Source organism: Furipterus horrens, unplaced genomic scaffold (genome assembly GCF_987537825.1).
Source record: "Furipterus horrens unplaced genomic scaffold, mFurHor1.1.pri manual_scaffold_8, whole genome shotgun sequence".
Classification (NCBI taxonomy): domain Eukaryota; kingdom Metazoa; phylum Chordata; class Mammalia; order Chiroptera; family Furipteridae; genus Furipterus; species Furipterus horrens.
In genome coordinates, this window is record NW_028327178.1 from 12,142,307 (window position 1) to 12,163,232 (window position 20,926).

At 38.3% G+C, this 20,926-nt stretch overlaps 1 protein-coding gene across 1 annotated transcript in view; it reads right to left on the reverse strand.

The window, feature by feature from the left end:
• The window catches only part of WDR7 (WD repeat domain 7), a 280,434-nt gene that overhangs the window by 241,270 nt on the left and 18,238 nt on the right, over positions 1 to 20,926 (reverse strand). The window contains exons 3-13 of the mRNA XM_090285462.1: positions 17,743 to 17,914; positions 15,090 to 15,196; positions 13,528 to 13,606; positions 10,316 to 10,490; positions 9,314 to 9,390; positions 8,401 to 8,520; positions 4,637 to 4,782; positions 4,172 to 4,274; positions 2,504 to 2,645; positions 2,017 to 2,265; positions 1,064 to 1,284 (exon numbers count right to left, since the gene is read on the reverse strand). Of these exons, the coding sequence (XP_090141588.1) occupies positions 1,064 to 1,284; positions 2,017 to 2,265; positions 2,504 to 2,645; positions 4,172 to 4,274; positions 4,637 to 4,782; positions 8,401 to 8,520; positions 9,314 to 9,390; positions 10,316 to 10,490; positions 13,528 to 13,606; positions 15,090 to 15,196; positions 17,743 to 17,901 (1,578 nt within the window). The 5' untranslated portion in view covers positions 17,902 to 17,914. The remainder of the gene's footprint in view (positions 1 to 1,063; positions 1,285 to 2,016; positions 2,266 to 2,503; positions 2,646 to 4,171; positions 4,275 to 4,636; positions 4,783 to 8,400; positions 8,521 to 9,313; positions 9,391 to 10,315; positions 10,491 to 13,527; positions 13,607 to 15,089; positions 15,197 to 17,742; positions 17,915 to 20,926) is intronic.

Here is a 20,926-nt window from a genome sequence, read left to right on the forward strand (position 1 = left end):
TGATTAAGACCCTAAATTGTCAAATCTGGCAGAAAAAAAAAAGAGACACTGGTACGAGGCCTTCTTACAATGCCACCAGTACCAAATCAAACAAGATCTAGCAAAGACGGAACAAGACAGATAAAACACATTACTGGGAAAGTTAAATAGGCAGAAAGGCCAAGAAAAACTGTTTTGATTTTGAAATAAGACACCTTGTGAAACGGCATCAGATACACAAGTAAAATATTTTTCAATTCAGTGAGACCATAACTGTGACACCGAATAGATTAGGATACGCATGAAATGTGTGGAGGAAGGTGGTGTGTCTGTGTTTGTGTGCGTGTGTGCATGCACGTGGGTGAGCGTTAGGATGGTGAATACGCACACAAAGGTGCCTTGTCACACAAGCAAGTTCCTGATTAACTAATTATGGGCTGTTATTTATCAATCCTAAGATCTCGTCAAGTCGCATATGTCTAAAACCACTGGGTTTTATATCTGATATCATGGCCTGACTGACACACACGTCACTAAGACAGCAATACATTCCACAGAGGACTGTACAAAATTTCCTGAAATCATCATCAGTGACTGATAAACCTTTGCTTGCCACAATAATTATTAATACAAACAAGCCCTCTTTATAGGTACTGACAAATATTTTTGCCTCTACCAAAGTATACATTACCTGTCTTTTTGCTCAGATGGACCTGAAAATAATGAGACTGTAGAATGTTTTGGGGGGATATTTAAATTGTTTTAAACAGAAAAGCGAACCTTCGTCCAGTAAGCATATTCTAAACTGCTACTGCATTTCAAGGACAAGCCACGCTGCTTAGGAGCCAATACAGTAACAAGGAAAACCACTGTGTGCGTCTTCTCCTTCCATGTGCCCAACAGTAAGTAATCATAATGTTGCCTAAACTTTGTATGTTGTCATTATTTAGTTTTAAAATTAAGAGTTTTGTTGATTCTCTTCTCACATTTCCTTTAAGTGACTCTAGGCACCACTTATATGAAGCCCGAGAGCAACATAGCTTCACTCTACCACAGTAAAATAATCTTTTTTGAGTCAACTTACACTACAGTTTTCAGGTGGAACTAGGAGCTGAGTAATCTCGCCACCATGGACACAGAAGATATGTTTCATTTCTCCAGAAAATATGTCCCAAATTATGACCGAAAAATCCACACCTCCAGATACCAGATATCTTTGATCATAGCGAGCTGAGACCTGATGAGGATATAGCAAACATGTGACTTTGTTCCGATGACCACGGAGTGTTCTGTGAGGTGGCCAACCTGTGAATGAGGTTTTGGATTTAAAATGGGAAAATAAAAGTCTAACAAAGTTTCAACAAATAAAAGTAAACCTGAGTTGTCAAAACAACTACAAATTTTATTAAAGAAAAGGCTTCTGATATTATCTTCTAAAACTGCCTAATACAGTAGCTACCAGCCACATGAGACCATTCAGCACTTAAAATGCGGCTACTTCAGACTCACATGTGCTGTAAATATAAAATATACATGAGATTCCAAAGCCTTAGAACAAAAAGTAATAATGTTAGATATCTCACTGAAACAAAACTAGTTTTGCTATATTGGTTTAAATAAAATATATTACTAAAATTAATTTTACCTGCTTCATTTTTACTTTTTCAATGTGGCTATTAGAAAACTACATACATTGTTATACATATATATTTCTACTGGACTGCACAGTTCTCAAAGATTATCAGTGTTAATGACAATAATGGTAATTATTTAGTAAGCCATAGAGGTAACTATTAATAAATGGAACTATTAATATACATCAAAGAGTATAAACTTCTTTATTCACAATCAAATGATATTTATTTCAAGAATAGGCACTGAGTATTTTCTTATCTGCACATGGAACCCTATCAACTCAACAGCACACTGACCACTACACTGCCCTGTGTTCGTTACAAACCGAGCACGCCAACACTGTCAGTATCACAGCTGCTGAGCGCTCTACACACTCTAGACATTGGAAGGGCTGCCGTCTACCTCTTCGGAGCATATGTTCCCCTTGCAGCAGCTGCACGATGGCCGTCTGGGTGGCAGGGACAATGACGATGCTTCCGTCTTCGCGGCCACAAACAAGTCGTCCGTGTGCGGGTATGTACACACTTGCGGTCACTTTGAGAGGTTCATTACTGTTGGGAATCACGCTCAGCTGATCTATAATTCCAGCAGGGTAAGGATTGAGCTTATCAAAGGCCTCTTGCAGACTAACAGAAGTTGTCACTTCCAATCCTGTGGAGGTTTGGTTGTGGATAAAAAAATTTTAAAAAATTGTGCATGTTAGAAAAAAAATGAAACACATTAAAGTAAGTGTGCTTATGGTTGATCCAGTAATATACCAAAGAATGATAACTGTCATCAACCATAATTCTATGAATAAAATGACATATGACACTTGTTATTTAGTGCTTAGTATTTAGGTTACTAAATTAAAAGAATTAAGAAATTGCTGTATCTGATTTACTATTACCTTCTTTGCCTTCCTGTTTGTCAGGTGTGTCTGATATGCTCCATATATTCAACCTTCCAGAAGAATCTCCCTGAATTAACAGTTTATGGGAGTGTTCTCTGGCTCCATAGAAGAACCGAGTAACAGGAGGACAGACTAGCAACTGGAAAAAAAAATTGTTCAAATATCTTTAGTTATCTTTTTAATCAAAATAGTTCACATATTCAAATTTTTTCAGCTAAGGATGTTAAGTAGTTTGCCTCAGTACCAGGGTAAATAAAAATGTTTATAGCATGAGTATTCAACAATATTTTAATGTAATTTTGTAGCATTGATATACATGCCAATTAATATTCAAATCCAGTATCACACAAATAAAAATTCTATTTATAGTTTTTCTATAGAATTAGTATTTATATGCTTTTTTGCTGCTTTATAAAAACTGCTTAACCCCCCTGGCCAGTGTGGCTCAGTTGGTTGGGGCGTCACCCATAAACCAAAAGGTCAGGGGTTTGAGCCCCGTCAAGCACATAGGAGAGGTAACAACCTAATCACCATGTTTGGCCCTAGCCTATAGAACCATATATATATAAAACATAGCCAATTATTTGACTTTTCTTAAATTCTGAGAATTAGTAAAAGTTTTAATCAATAACATGCTAAACAAGCAGAAGTTGCTACAGCAACTGTAATAACCAATAGTCCCTATTTCATTAAATGAGTATCTCACAGCACACAGTAATATATTTTAATTTAAAATGTACTGGGGAGTTGATATTTAAAGACACCTGAAATGTATTTATTTCATTTTGTTTTGTGTATATTTTTTATAAAATCATTACCCCTTAATTCTAATGAAAGTGACTGTCTAGGCTGGAGAGCAATAAGTAGAAGTTTAAGTTAAGAGAACAAAGAAGAGGTTATAGAAGATCTTAGCTGTGCATACATGTATAAATTCTGTATATTCAAAATATTCATGATAAATAATAATTCCCATCACCTCATTGTCTCTCCACATAAAGATGGAACAAAATTTTCAGAATAAAGCTGCAGAGACCCAGATATAAAGGAAACTTTATTTCCAAAACAGCTTCTTTCTTACTAGTAAAAACCCAGTACTAAGAGTTGAAAACCCACTACTAAGTGCTGTTGTATTTCAACTTTAAATTGATATTAACCAATATTAATTGATTTTAACCAAGTTTTAAGAAATCATAATAAACTTTGATTTTAATAGAGAAAATTTTCTTTTATTCTTCATTTCCAAAGACTAATGATTTAAATCACTACCTGATTTTTGCAGTTGTTATTAGTGAGCGTTATTACATTTTGATTTTTTCCTTTCTATAGGTATGCTACAACTGTCACTGTGTTTATAGCTGCATGAAAGCATAGAATAAATGTACACCATCAATATAAACTTCATCAAACTCATTTCACTATATAATCAGCATTAGATCATTTGTATTCTCAGAGAATGGGGAATGCTATGTTATAGGCATAATATAAGTTTGAGATCTGCAAATATCAAATAATTGAATGTGTCAGAGTATTTCATAGTATCTAACTCAGTGCCTTGAACTGTACTGAAACTTTCAAATGATTAGCTACCGAGAGGCACCAAAAAATATCGTTATGAAAAATTTTCAATGTAACTATCAATTATAAATGACAGTCGAAGAACTTCACCTCTTTATCTGTTCGATCCAAGAGGCTGTGTTGTACTGGAGGAATTAAATTTTCAACTGCTTTCCCCACATCACTGCGGAATGTATCACTAGCCGGAAGGCAGCTGAAAATGAGGAAAATACAACATTCAGTTAAAATACTGACATTGCATATTTTGTCAGGCCATATGATAAGGTTTCTGACATGAACAAAAAATGAAATTTATAATTGTAGTTAAATTAATATAGTATTAAATTAGACAATGAACATCATTAAAATATCCTGGTTCAAATAAAAATCCACCTAATTTTCATACTTAGAAGTTAAACTGGAATTACTTATCTAACTTAAGAAGCTCCGAGCGTTTTTATTTTTTTACCTATAATAAATACTTATACTAGACACGTTTCCATAGTTCCAGGTTAAACCCCAAATTTGGAATCTTTTGCTTATGATTACAGTCCTAACTTATTACTTATTGAATACCTGGCAGGTAGTTTGTAAATATAACTTTGCCCATTTTCAGTCCAAATGATTACTTTATCAGCTGATACAAAGTCACCTCCAGTCCACGTCTGTCCATTTTCACTAGGACCTGAACACAACAGGGAATAGTCTCCAGCATCAAATACCTACAAGGAAAAAGAAATTCACAGTCTCTTCTGTGTTGGTGTCATTTAAGCAAGATTCAGCGACACTCCAACTCAAAACAAACAAACAAACAAACTTCTAGAATATATTTAGCAAACTCAGGCCTTTCGAGTTTGCTACCTCAATTAAAGACATCCTGTCAGTGAGCTCGGGGCACAGTGACCTTCACTAGGGAAACACAAGTAGGATCCCAGCTGTGTGATCAGACAGCATCCATGACAAGCGCGGCAGGGTGGCTCCCCTACCCAGGAGCAGGAATCCTTCACCTGTTTTCTCTAGAGAAGGACTCTGACAGGGAACCACCTCCAGAATGCATGGTTATGACTCCTGTTTTACTCCCATGTCCAATGACATTTCTAACAATTAACTTTTACATCAGAATATCTCCTAATTAGTAGGGGAATTACCTTACTTTACCTTTTTACATCCATGTTCCAAAATACTATAAATAAAAAGTTTATAGACTCACTTTTATTATTTAATAATTCTCACATAGAAAAGTCCCTATAATTTCATCAGCCACACAGGTTATTGACCTTCTGGGGAGAACATTCTCAGATGACCCTGAGAATCGCCTCAGGAGGCAAACAGACAGGTACTACTCTCCCATTTCACAGGCAGGACACTGACACAGATAAGGGTTACATCACCGCTCAAGGTCATGTGTCTAGCAGGTGATAGAACAAGGACTAAAACCCTGGTCTTATCATTCTTAGCAGAATTTTCCTTTCTACCACTTTCAATACTTGAAAAAAAGGTACATTCTATATTGCTAGAAAATTTCCCCAAGAGGAATGAGTAATTTAATAGCCCAGTGTCTTTGCTTTGTTTTGCTTTAAAGAAAAAAAAAAAAAAATGAAGCTGCTTGTGCAGAGCCTTGAAATTAGAACAAACCCTAGCTGAATTCACCATGACTCGCTATAATATCAATATTCATCAGTATATAACATTAGCACTACACAAATAGCCAAGAAAAAGTCCAAGAAAGGATAATAAAGGGAGACCACCCTCCTGCCCTGTTATCTAGTAAAACACATGATAAGGCTAGAGAAAATAAAACAAGACAGCATTAGTACATAAACAGACAGACAAATCAAGTCAGGAAACAGATTCAAGTAGCACAGAGGCACGCGAGGGGAAAAATGAATTAGTCAACAAATGCCATCAGGAACTTGGGAGGTTCCAACTGGGATAAAAGTAAAATAGGATTTACACCTCACAGTTTATACAAAATTAATTCCAGATTAAAGATTCAAAGCTATATAAGGTAAAATCATACAAACATTAGAAAGAAAAGAAAAGATTTTCTAAAAGACCAATCTCAGCTTGTGGTGAGCCCTGTGGAACAATGTCACAAACTGTTTTAGAGACCATACAATAGAAAATGATAATTTAACCATATTAAAATTGAAAACTTTAAAAAAAAAATATGTATTTGTTTGTTTATATATTTATTTTTAGAGAGAGGGGAAAGGAGAAAGAGAGGGAGAGAAACATCACTGTGTGGTTGCCTCTCACTCGCGCCCCCAACTGGGGATGTACAAAAAAAGTCCTTCTGGTGGGTTGTAGTTCCCCCTTAGTGTTGTTTTGTGCGCATTTCTCTGATGATTAGTGAAGCTGAGCACCTTTCCATACTCTTATTGGCCATCTGGCTTTCCTCTTATGAAATTTTTCTGTCCATTTTCCTACTCAACTGATTTTTCATCTTGATTTGCAGGGGCTGGTTTTTTATAAATAATAGTTGAGTCCTTCATCATACGTGTATATTGTAACTATTTTCTCTCCCTCTGTGGGTTGGCTTTTCACTTTTATGTATGCATTTGACAAAAGGCTGTTCTCATATGATTATAAAATGCTTACAATTAATACACACACACAAACTAGTATTAGGTACTACCTCTGGGAGGGGAAGGGAAGTACCAGGGGAAAAAGTGTACTTCTCACTGAATCCTCTTGCACCGGTTTTTATTTGAATTTTAAGACAAAGGAAGGACTGCTTATAGCTCACTATGAGCTAAGCAGCGGCTAGCTTTTCTGCTCTAACCTTATTCTGAAACAGTAGTAGGGGCAAGATAAGGACGAGACACTGCTGCCCTCGTCAGTACTTTTCCTACGCAGCCCTTCCCCTTTAAGGCAGGACCGCCCGGTAGTAATGAGAGCTGGTGCACTCAGACTCCCCAAACTGGAATCCAGCAACCCCACCACCACCTTAGAGCCTCAGTCAGGTTACACATCTTCCTGAAGCCTCAGCTGCCTCACCTGCAAAACAGGGACAGTGACCATTCCTCCGTGGGAGGCAGCCCCTAGGAAGCCCCACTGATCTCCTCTGGGCATTCACACCCCGTGGAACCCTCTCCCCTGAGTCCTGAGTGGGGGCTGGATTTTGGGACTGCTTCTAAAAAATGGAATGTGGCAGAGGTGATGAGATCTCAGTTCCCAGATGTGCACCATCTTATGTGCTCACTGGGGGGGGGGGGGGGGGGAGACGAGACAGCTCCCACATATGAACTGTCCTAGGGAGAGGCCCACAGGGCAAGGAACTAATGTGTCCGGCCAAGAGTCAGGAGGCCCTGAGGCCTGCCAAGCACTCCCTGAGTCAGCTTTGCAGCAGACCCTCCCCGAGGGACCCTTACAATGAGACAGCCGTCCCAGCCACGAGACAGCAATCCCAGCCGGCACCTCGATCGCAGCCCGCGAGAAATCCTGAGCCAGGGAACCAGCTAAGCAGTGCCCAGGTTCCTGACTCACAAGTGGGGTGGTGATACATGTATTAGATGGATGATGACACATGCCTGGGGTTTAAACTGCTGTTCTGGGGTAATCTGTGTTAGACAGCATTAGATAACTAATACACTTTCCCTCTGAGTTCTAAGAATTAAATAATACACAGAAAGCTTTGGTACAAGAGGGCAAAGTATGCTGACTCTTTCTCTATTATAAAAATATTAAAGTCTGGCAATGTGGAAACGATATACTCCTTCATTAACTTTGAAGTGATGAAGGAAGACCTTCCTGCCTCCAAGAAGTCAGAACAGAATGGCAACTGGGAAAAATAACAACATACAAAGATACGCTGATCGCAGGAAGCACACTACCACTGCTTATGTTATATATTGACAAGGTAATGACTAAAATAGGAGCAAAAGCAGAAATTAGAAAATAGAATAATAATCATTCACTGAAGCATACTATAAACCAGGAAGACAATAATATATGGCCAAATCCCAACGCCTCAAAATATGATATCAAATCACGTATAAATAGCAAATGGTTAAAATATTCTTGCACCAAGCTTTTCCTTACAATTATCTTTGAAAGTCTGATAAACCAACATCTTTCTTTTTTTTTTTAAGTCCTCAACAGAGGAAATTTATTTTTCATTGCTATTAAAGAGAGAGGAAGGGAGAGAGAGAGAAACATCAGTGCAGGAGAGAAGCATCAGTTGCTTGCTTCCCATACGTGCCTGGACCGGAGATGGAATCTACAACCTAGGTGTGTGCCTTTTGGTTACAGGACGATGCTCCAAGCAACTGAGCCACACGGACCAGGGCAAACCAACCTCTTGAAAATACAGCTTTTTACTTATGTAATTATCTTACCCTCCAATATTTGGAGCACACAACCAAAAGCGACCTTTGTGTGAATGCACAAAAAGAGATGCTTTGGCAATTCTGACAATAAATTGGTTTGGATTCCTCCTCAAATATTGGCTCAGTATCCTGAAAAGAGAAAGATTTGCAAAATGTTAGGAATGGCTTGGCTGTTAATTAAAATTATTGTGTAATGATAAAGAAAACGAAATAAAGACATCACTTGAAATGGTCATTTTTGCTCATCATGTGAGAACCACGGCAGTAAAAAGCAATAAAAGTACATTATAAGCACATCTGCACATGAGAGCTTTGCTACAATGCTACTCAAGATTAAAATACTGATGAGAATCAGAGGTCATCACTCTGGCAATAATAGGGGACAAACGTTTTGAGTCAACCCTAATTTTTGTAGCTATACGTGTCTTTAAGTTTAAAAACAACTGATCAATTCATCCATTTTCTCCCCGATTCGGTGCCTAAAAATTCCCTAGCTAAAGAGATTATCATCAATATTGTCAGAAAATTGATCCGCCTTTCTTATTAAAAAGTAACAAGGAATTCAAGCCCAAAGAAGAGAGACAGAGGACCAAAACTGGCTTTACAGACTTCTGTGATGTTTGGCTTTATTTTTTTCCCCTAGAGCAAACTTTTTAACTTTTAACCTAAACAGAAGCAACTGAGGAAGATCCTACCTTTTCTATACGTCTCTCCATTTCTATCCTTGATACAGCAAATGTCGATCACCAAAAGTGAAAAAAATTCATCCCCTTACGGAGACAGCGTTCCAGGGGACCTTCTGTACTGTGTCAATAAGACTACTTAATTAGCTTCTCCCTCCCCCTTTAAGGAAAGAAGGCACATATCTTTACTAAAATTTAAGACTTCATAAGGAAAACAGAGAAGTTAATTCCAGTCTCACCTGCATGCCACTTATTTCAGAGGTAACAATCCACACCTTCAAGATGCCCGTCACTGACAGGGCTACCACCGTGTCCTCTAAGCCGAGAAGGAACAGAAAGCCAAGGTTACAAATACACTGTTTCTAAATAGTAGCATAGTTACCATAGTAACATGGAACATGGTTCACTTTAATTAAATTAAATAACAGTAAGTTTTATAGTTGGCATAAAAGCATAATTCTGTATTTCACAAATAATAGAAACCAGATTTTGAAACAGAATAGAGATGACCAAAAAACCAGAATTCAAGAAAAAGCTGTTTCCAGCTACTTGAAATTATTTTTTATTTGTAATCGCATTTTTAATAATTTCAAATGTTACTGATGGCTATGTTAACAAAGAATTTTATCTCCAAAATTCATGGTTTTTCATTACTTGTCATGGATGAGCAGACACTATTTTTTCAAGGCACTTGCTGACCCACTTTCCCAGCTATCTCGCCTGCCTTCTAGACATTGTCCTGCACAGTACACCCTCTGCAGATGGTGATCAAGAGAAAGACATGGGAGAAAACTTAAATTCACAAGCTTTGGGTAAGAGAGCAACCAAACACACCAGGAACCTTCATTAACTGTAACTGTGCACGAGCCCCTCCCTTTTCATTATCTTCACAGAAAACGGAAACACTTCCTTTGCTCTTAGGCAGGTGACAAAACCAGGCCCAAGAAACACGCAGGTGAAACCATGGTTCCTCCCACCATTCCTGCAAGGGGTTAGGACCTTCGTCCTCCCTTTCAGAAAATCACCGGCACACGGTCAGACTGCCAAAAACTAGGAACTATTCCATGGAATGGAAATAACCGACTACTTGAAATCTCAATTCAATCAAAGATTTTCTTTATGAAGGTACAGACCATAAACTATTAGCTATTTCTTAAATAGGAGAATATAGCCAAATATATTAACAATGTGATACATTATAGAACTCCACAGTAAATGAATCATTAAGTCACGGTGCTGACCTTGTGTTCGGTGGGATCGAATAATACTCATGGAGCTAATCCAGTCTGGAGATATCTTTGATACTAAGGAGTATAACACCTCAAGGCTGGTGGCATCCACAACCAGGATTTCAGGATAGTGGCCATGGCATAAAAGCCTTCCTTCTCTCTGACTTCCAACAGAGAACTGATAGAACTATAAGAAAAAAGATTTTAAATGTTCTTTAGTTAAGATATTTGATTCACATGCATTCATCAAGCTTATGATGAGGCTCCATTTTTTCAGTAATACTTCCAGACATGTAATAAACGGTATATAACACGTCTATGTATACACATACACACACATCAAGTTACATTAATATTTCAAAATAGCTAACAAATATTATTTTTTTCCTCACATCCTATCCTCCCTTGGAACTACTTTGGGGAATTCATAATAATTCTCCTTTTTTATCCTCCTACAGCATCAAAAACAGGATGGTTGAATGAATTGATAAAATACCTCAATAAAATCAGATTCACAACTCAAAAAATAATATACATTTTAGATGAATGGGAATAGGTGGGTATAGGATTATAATTACTAGTTACGACCAAACAAAATTTAGAAGATGATCAAACATATTATAATCAGAAGCAAATTCTGATTAATCTAAGTGTGTTATTTCAGACTAGAGTATGACACAGCTTTGTTAGCTATTCTCATAGAACACATTTACACTTTGTGGAAGAAAAATAGAAGAACCAATGCAATCATGATTAACATGTTACTCATGCCAAGCACAACTCCAAAGGATAAGATCGGTTTCCATCAGCCAAAAAGCAGAGGAAGAATAATTATCAAAACAAGGCCAATATCTTATCAAAAGACCTTAGCTTCAAAAAATGCTGACTCTCTTTAAAATGATTCCCCTGTAGAATTTTTAGAAGGTGAAGACATCTAACATCCAGAGTACTGCTTCCCAAGGATTAGGCCTTATACAAATCACACGAGGGCATGCTGGACAGAGCACAAAAGCGATGCTGGCACCAGTCCACAACTGGGGACATTACTAAGAAACCCGGGTCCAGTCTGCTCCCACACCCATGAAGCCTGTTCTCAGAGCTCAGCATTGTATGTAAAGAAATACAACCTTTCCTCAAATATGAAGTATCCTGTGTAAGAGGAACAACTGCTCAAACACGAACATGGATCAGATCATGGAGCCCATTAAGCCAGTGCAAGGTAGTGCCGCTAAAACGCTGAGAGAGGATGTAAGAAGGTGCAGACTACCAAAGGGGGCACCTCTAGACCTCAGAAGGTTGATTCAAAAAACACAGCCACAACCTGGAGGTCCCTGGGACTGCGAGGCACTCACATTTAATAATGTGACCATTGGTAACCTTGACCCATATAAGGGGAGGATGCGTCAAGGAGCAAAGGATGGGTGCAGAGAAGCAAATTTTGTCACCGTTCACCCAACACCAGCCAGGAGGGACATGTGCACTGCAGTCACCAGAGAAGAGGTCTCTCCTGGGGGCAGGGGTATTTATCACACCTGCCTGACTAGATGTCTCCCACCCTTAGCTTTAAAGTTCAACTCCCAAACTATCGTTTGAACACTAATTTGGCTTCTTAGACACTCGGATAGTGGCAAACAAAGTGTCCTGAATGGAGAAACAAGTTTTCCAAATATTGAAAAGGGGTGCTTCCACGTGATAATCTCATAAATTGGCATTTCCTTGTGATTTCGGTAAGCACCAGTCACCAAGGTTTACCATGTCTATGTATGTAAAAGCAACTCACTTATGGACCTGGGAGGGTGAGAACCACACAGGAAACAATGCTCTCACCCTGGTGAGCCTGCCAAAAGCATCTTCTGCTTAGAGACAGCTGCCACTTTAAATGCAGAAGGCCTGCTACAGGGTCTGATAAATAGTAGGCACTGAAAAAATGCTGAATAAATAAAGTTAATTCCACCTAAAATGTAAACCAAAGAAGTTTAAATCATAAAATTATGCAACAGTCAAAATACTTACGTCCAATGAGTTCAAGACATTTATATGTAATTTTTCAATGAAAGTAATCTATAAAGTCAATGACTCTCCATCATTTTATTACCCCTTTTCTCTCTATAAGCCTTGATGGTTCTTCATGTGACAGAAAGGAAATGATAAACGCCCTTTAAATAAAAAGCACACACCCTAACAGCACTGAAAAGGAAAATTCTCAAAGGCTTTTCCATTTATTGCGCTCATACTGCCTCCCCCACTAAACATTTCCCATCACTTTTCTAATCTGGTTGGCGCAGAGGATTTTCCTGCAGCATATGACTGCATTTGTTTGTTTCAGGGGAGGCAGTATGATGTAACAGAAAGAACAAAGCCCTCAAGTCAGATAAACCTGATTTGGGATCCTGGCACCAGGGATGACCCAGTGTGAGCCTAGAGCAAGTCATTTATTTAGTCAGTCTGGGTCTCAGTTTCCTTATATGGAAAATGGTACACTCCTGTTTAATTCAGAAGGATGTGAGAAGGGCTAAATGAAACACCATATAAGAAATGCTTATATAATATTTGCTCAATAAATGTGAGTTCTCTTCTCTTCCCTCCCCTGCCCCATTGAGAAGAACATAAATTATATTTTCTGTATACTTGTAATGTTCCCAACACTCAACACAGTAAATGAGGAGTCAACAGAAGCACAAAGAACCTGACAATTACAAAAGAGTAAGAAAGAATATTAGGAAGGTAAGTCAGAAACTACAAATTCTGGTGTAAATTCCTGTGAAAGCCAGCCATATGAAATGGTCATTTCTACCACAGAGCTGGAAAGTCAAAACTGTAGCTAAGAACCAACGACATAAGCCATAAAAAGGATACGACCCATAAAGTGGGTCATTTTGTGTCCAGCATGAATGGAACCATAAGGCTTCAGCAAGAGAGAATTCCCTTATTTAGGATCCAGACAACTTACTCGACTGGCTCTCACCTGCGTAACAGGAGAGCCAGGCAGGGCAGAGCAGTAGCGGCCGTCACTGACTTTACCTCCTTCCCCTCTGTTCTTCTCCACTACACCTTCCCCACTAGACCATAGGGTCGGCAAGACTGTTACTACTCTAATTCTAGTCTTCTTGTTGGCTTCACCCCATGGTTCCTATAAAAGTATATCTCAATGTCTAAAAAACATTTGTAATTGAATACCCGTAATAATTGTGCTAGCTTAGGCAGTTACAGAAATAGATGCTCACCTGTATGCCAGTATGTGTGCAGGCTAATTTTGTGAATTCAATACATCTGCCGTCACTCACATCCCAGAGACACATCTCTCTGTGAAACAAAATAATAGCTAACTTTAAATTGGATTTTTAAAAGCACTGTTCCACTTTGTCACAGTGGTGTAAGAGTGACCTTCCATTAGAACCTGTATATTTCAGAAGAAGGAATATATACTCATTATTGTTATTTATCAAAAATTCTGGTCCTCCCACTCAACGTCCCAACCTTTTTCCCAACCTGCCCACCCCCACCTTGTCCACAGGTGCACTTGGCAGGATTGCCCTTCCTGCTCCCTTTTGGTTGGTGCAATACTGTGAGTGGTTCTGGCCAGAACTGATGCAAGGTCCTCCAGAACTTTCTCTCTCCTCTGCCTTCATCCCAGATACGGGCTGATTCAGATAGTGGTTGCTCCCTCACCCTCAACATCAAAGTTAGGATAATATCAAAGCAGAGCAGAGCCCCAAGTGACATATGGGGGGCAAAGGACAAAAACAAGAAATAAACTTTGAATTTATAGCACTGACATGGTTATCAACATAGCTATAAAATTTAGTACTGCAAAAAATAAGCAAAACTTAAAGTTAAGATCCCAAACCTTTTCAAGTCAAATACAATATTCCAGTTTTGAGTCTGTATTTATTGCAGAAGTTTTACTGAATGCACACAAACAGAAAAGCTTACATGTCAAACTAAGGACACAACATTCAAAACCAAAAATGTCAAAGCCTTGTCTTTCAAAAACAACAATAACAACTTAAATGCCTTTTCCCATACCTCACATGGTATGAAACAACGTTTCAAGAAAAACTCAACCTATTTAGACTATGTTTTCTAATGGGAGATCCTTGAATTGATCAGAAGGTACTATGTTTTTACCCAATGCTGCCTCTTCTTGTTCCAAACAGTAACACAAGGTTCTTTTCAAATTCATAAGATTAGGGGGAGGGTGGAGGAGACAAATTAAATAATTCCCTTCCAGCTCCCCAACTCTCTCCAATAACATAGTGTGTAAATATAGTTTTCTAAGCACCAACAAAGTTTTTAAACTTCCATACACTCTGGACCCCACGACTACTGTCCAATGGCCTCTCTCTCCAAAAGCAGGTTACGTTCTGAGATTTAGAAATATATGTGGTTACGCTAGTGTATTAACACACATCCGTATAACTAGGACCTTTGATATGGTTTCATCTCCCAAATTTAAGCTAGCCTAGCATCATCAGGTTTTTAAAAATTCTCAGAGTTGTTCACCAACTCAGTAACAATGCCATGGGGATTAATTAATGCTCAGCTTCAACTTTTATGGGATTCTGAGTTTCTCAAAAGCAAGGCACAAACACATAATAAATTATAATAAAGTATTATAAAAATCATTAATATAGATAAAATGCACATTTTTAAAACCACATTTTCAGTTTAAACAACTGAAGAATTTGTTTAAGATACAAAAGAAAACCTACTTTCCTGCTTACTAATACACTGGTATATTTGCAATAAAGACTTATGAGGAAACAGTGAGTAAGGAAATACTTACCCACTTGCAGATGCGCTCACAATATATTGTTTATCACTCGAAGCACATGCTTTAGACAAACAGGTGATTGAAGCCGTATGACCAAATAACAGGGCTCGAGGATTAACCTAGAAATACAAATATGTCGATATGAGTACCAAATTTTTAAAAAATTAATCTTTTTTTAGGAATCCAGTTAAATATTAACATAACTGTCAAGATACAATTTCCTCAGAATATCAAAAACTAAGAAGAACCAAACAGTGACTATCACCTATTTAATGCTCCCAATCCCCCTACAAAGTAGTTCTGAGACCGCAGTGGGACACCAAGAGGGGACATGGCATTGCATGGCCAGTATCATACACAGGGTGGTGGAGACAGGATTCAGACCAGGGCACTAGGTCTTAAGCTCTAAGCTAGAGTATACTGAGAAGTCAGGTTAAGAATGTGGATCTGCATATAAAATAATTTAACCTCACTTATTTTTTAAATAATAGCTTCACTGATCTAAGAGCACATTTAGAGTATCTAGACTGACATCCCCAAATATAAAAAAAGCTTCATGAATATAGGAACCAGTCTCATAACTATCTAGTAACCTTACAGGTTGTGAAGCTTTACAAATTTTGCATAAAAAAGATAATATCTATATCAATACGTTTCCTCCTTTACTCTTATCATCTCTCTAGGTGCTCACTAAACTGCTGCTCCTATAATTCCTCTCCGACATTTTACTGCCTCCATGTTAGGCCAGAGTGCCCTGTTCACAGGTAAATGGAGACCAAGATCCGGTTGGCAAAAGTTCTAGCTACAGTTTTGAAACCTTTCCTAGCAAAAGAAGAAGACGAGACACCATGACCTTTAAAGAAGGCATTTTGTACCTTCCTTCTGACTGTTACATTTCTTATTGGTCCTTAATAGTTGGAATGAATAGTGGCTAAAAGCACAATACGAAGAAGGCCCTCCATACATATCAAAGACAATAACCAAGCCAACTTTTATTTAGCTTTCTTTTCCCTGGGGTAAATAGTCTAATTCTTTTAATATCTGTCAAGAGATACACTTCTCTCTTAGCTGCTTCCCCCAGTTCCGCAACCCCTTCTCACATCCCCCTCAATCGCTTTTATCCCTCTTACTTGAACTTGAATAAACATCCATGCAATAAAATAACTGTTTCTAAAATCTTACAAGTTAAATCTTAACTGCTTATAATTGTTCCAGTAAAACATGATGTTATTTTTTTTCTCATCACTGCACTGCTGATCCATATTTAGTTTGCTATCAGCCTTGAAGGCATCACATCCTACAACACTCATTTCCAGCTACTTGGCAACATATTGACCGAGCTACCCTTTAAATGCTATCCAAGTATGTGGATCATTTTTTCCAGGTGGCAACTTCACCCCGAGGTGTGTACCTAAGAGCAATGAAAACATGCCCACACAAAAACGCATACACAAAGGTTCACGGTAGCATGATTCAGTATGGCCAAAGGAAAAACAACCCAAATGTCTACCAACTGATAAAAAGACAAGTAAGTGTCGTATACCAATACAATGGCATGTATTTGTCAATTAAAAGAAATGAAGTATTGATAAAGGCTACAACATGGATAAACCTTGAAAATATTATACTAAGTGAAAAAAGCTAGTCACAAAAAAAAACCCTCCACATATTACATAATTCCACTTATATGAAATGTTCAGAATAGGAAAACCTATAAAGATAAAAACCAGATTAGTGGTTGCCGAGGGGGAAATGCGTGATTGCAAATGACAGCTGAAGAGCATGTAGTGTGTTTCTGAGATAATGAAAATGTTCTAAAACTGACCATCGTCACGGTTGTACAACTCTGTGAACGGGCTAAAAATCATTTAAGTGTACGCTTTCAACGAGTGCCTTGTGTGGTGTAAATGTTATCTCCATAAGGCTGTTACCAAAAATAAAGTACTTAAAAAGTCAACTTTTTTGCCACTACATTCCATGCCAGCTGGGATCACCACCCCATCTTCTCTGGCCCCCATTATAGAACAATTCCTGGGGGGAGCTGTCAGTGAAGGGAGGTTAAAAATATGGAAAGAGAGAGAAGGGTAGAATAAACACTGCAATTTTAGGGAAGAAGAACTGGAGGTCGTGGCGGTACCCAGTAAACCCTGTGTGGGTGCGAGTGTGGGTGTGTCCCCAGCTCCTGTCTTCCTCTCTGTCCACTGACACGTCCCAGGAGCAGAGCACACTGCACACTCACATCCACAGCAGGAAAGAATGGCAATAAACACACAATGATTTTTAAAATAAACACAACAAAATTTACATGTTATAAAAAGTTTTGCTCTCTTTAAGACATTCATCTTAGAGGATATAAATGCTCAAAAAAATTTTTTTAATATCCTTTTGGAAGCCTCCTGCAATATGGGTAAACATTTTTTGAAAAGTTATATATGTAACATATTATGCCACTTGGGATAGATATTATATCTGAAAATAGCCAAAAGCCAGCAGAAGTCAACTGTGATGAACAATGAAAATAATCAATCTGCATAATACCAATCTCAGTCAAAATGTATTTCACAGAAAATATATTATGAAGCCAAGCATTATTCTGGATTTGTGTTATTCTCTACTACGTAGTTTCTTATATTTAAAAAGCATAAAAGACATTTCAAATACTCACGTCCAGTTCCACGGAGAGATCCCAGAGACATATCTGTCCGTCGTGGCAGCCGGTTACGACAGTGGCCCCGTCATCAGTTAGAAGTACTGCTGAGATGCAGTGTGTTGGTGCCCTGCGGCCCCAGAGAACGATGGGTAGTACAAGGCTGTTTCCTGCCATCGTGCGTTTAGACCTGGAAATGTTGTCAGAATAATGCCAAATATTACAAATGGATATAATACATTTTTATATGAAGCCAACTTGAATTCTCCTGAACATTATATATATATAACATATGCATATATAAAAGTATATAACATCTAATTTTCATATATACAAAGTCTAATTGAAATCTCAATTAATCTTCACCAAAAAATCATGCAGGAAGTATTATTGTCACTCTTCTTTTCGCAAATAAAGCCAGTGAGTCATTAGGAGTCACAAAGTGAACCATGAAGTAACGGAGCTCCCATCAGAACCCAGGCGGCCTGACTTCAGAGCCTCTGGTCTTACTCTGCTCTGCTGCCAATGCAAGTGAGGTCTCAAATCTTTTTAAGTCTCCAAACCAGTAATAAACACCAAGGCCAAGAAGCACGCAGTGTTGTCCCACCGTTCTAAACATTGAAAAGCGTATGTTCAGTGAGGAACTCATTCAACCGTATTTACTACAAACCTGTTATTGTCTCAAGGTCATGAGCGCCTTTTATGAAACTTGAGGGAAAAAGAATTTCTCTTTCAACTCCTTTCTGCATAATAAAAATTTAGTTCTAGTATAAAAACCTAACTAGAAAGAACTGAAGGCTGGAATTATCAGAGAGGGTGCCGTAGAAAACAGGAGACTGCCAGGTCTTAGGAGACACTGTGAGGGGGTGTCACTAAAAGCCTGGCAGGTGGTCAGTCAAAACAAATGTCACAGTAGTGATTTTTCCTACCCAAGATTTTTAAGTGACAACAAAAATATGTGTATGACAATGGACTCTTTAGAATGCTAAGACTGTCCTAAGATATTTTCAGTAATACTCAAAGAAATAGCCACTTTCTGAAAAAGAAACCAGTTTGACAGCCATGGTCTCATTGCTAGTTGCTTTTAGCAAACATTTTTTCTTTAAACTTCTACCTATACTTCTTAAACAAAAAAAATAAAAACTAAAATCTCTTTTAAAAAAGAATAGTCACTAGAAAATTAAGCAAGTAAAAAAAGATTATGGTTGACATTGGAATGTTTAATAAAAACAATGTATATCGCAGCTTCTATTTTTTTGTCAGAATACATAGCTTTCATTCATTTTTCCTCCCCAAACTGTATCTTTTTGTTCTAAGTAAAAGGTATACAATTTTTTAAATCCAAAGTTTAGTTCCTATTAATAAAAGCCTATTTGTATCATGTTCACCATTTCATAAACTATAATGACACTAAACATTATTTCCATATCTCTATTTGATGTGAGAAAATGAAACAAAGCATTGAATCAATTTTAATAAACTTGGTACAGCATGTTCCTGGCTGAGTAACATATCTAACAATGATCTTCTCAAAATGAGACTCTGGAAGAAGTTCATGTTTCCATGGGGACAGCACCCAAAGAAGATGCCTCTCAGTGAAACAAGCTCACACCGCCAAACACAATGCGGTGAGATCTGGAAAGGACCATTTCTCTAGATACTTGCGGACCCACCCTCCGTGCATCCGCCTGGTGCAAAGAGAACGCAAGTACACAGACTCAGGGCTAAGGACTGTGTGTGCTACAGAGAGACGGGCTGCTCTGAGGCCACAGGAAGGAACATTCTGGTACTCAGGTGACAAGGCACCTCAAGAAAACCGGGGAGGGTAAGGCATTGCACAGACCTGACAACAGGTGGAAATAAACGCCCAGAACACGGCAAAGGTACAGCTTACGTCATTAGAAAACACATCGATCTCTAACTCAGCTCCTCCAGAAGCTAAAATAATTACAAAGCTTTAGGAAAAAACAAATCCCCACGTCTTCACAAAAAATCAAGAACTGATGGTCAACCAGAATCTGAGAGTGCACATTAAGGGCAATTCAGGGTCGTCATGAGGGACTGGATGGCTTTTCGAGGGCTGCAGTGACTCCAAACTGAGAGGCTTAAACAACAGAATCTATGTCTCTCAGTTCTCAAGGCCAGAAGTCCGAAATCAAGGTGTAGGTGGGTAGGGCTGGGTCCATCGGGGGGCTGGGAAAGGATCTGTTCCAGGCCCCTCCCGCTCACCTGGTATTCTCCCTGTGTGCATGTCTGTCTCCCATGTCCCCTTTTTAAGAGGACATCAATCATACTGGATTAGGATCCACCTGATGACCTTATTTTAACTTGATTACCTTTATAAAGACCTAAACAAGGTTACATTCTGAGGTACGGATTTCAACATACTAATTTTAGAGGAAAACAATTCAACCCATAACAGGAATATATCCTTTTAAAAGAACATAACCTGAAATTAATTACTTATTCCCAAAGCAATTTCCCTTAGGAACTAATGGTAAAGAAATGCACTACGTACATCTTTTCCAGGGAATCCCAGTTAACTGCTTATCTGAGAAAGAAGGTAAGAAGTTCTGTCTAACCAAGGTAAGGAGTTACTCTGTGTGTGTGTGTGTGTCTGTGTGTGTCTGTGTCTGTGTGTGTCTGTTTGTCTTTGTGGGGAAGGAGGACCAGAATTCAAAATTCACTGCTCTATTTCCAAGGAAACTAGACTGTAAAAACTAACCTGTCCTGACTCTGAAATGTGTATATATATAACCTCTCAAAGGTCCTTAAACTGTACACAATGCTATTTCTTGACTGGTATATTAGAACAAAAAAGCATGACACAGAAAGTGTCTGTTAGGTGAAACATTGAAAAGATAATAAACACAAATGAAGCTGCAGTGGGAATCACAATCAGTAGCTGATATTCACACGTCTTACCACTGGGATTAAGGTAGTGTCCGTGAAATACAGAAGAAACAAACAACTTCTACATAAATAAGAATCTATCGAAAGGGCTTGGTGACCAACTGGAAGATGGTATTGAAAGCCACAGGAGAATAAGGTTTCAGATCATGGCTAGAGAGTAAGGAACAGAGAGTCTTGGTTATAGGACTCATGTGGAGAAATGGATTTGCGCTCCTGGGTCTCAGAAGACACTTGATATTCAAACCCCCGAGATAACAGGGTAGTAAATCAAAGGTGGGGGCAGGCTGTG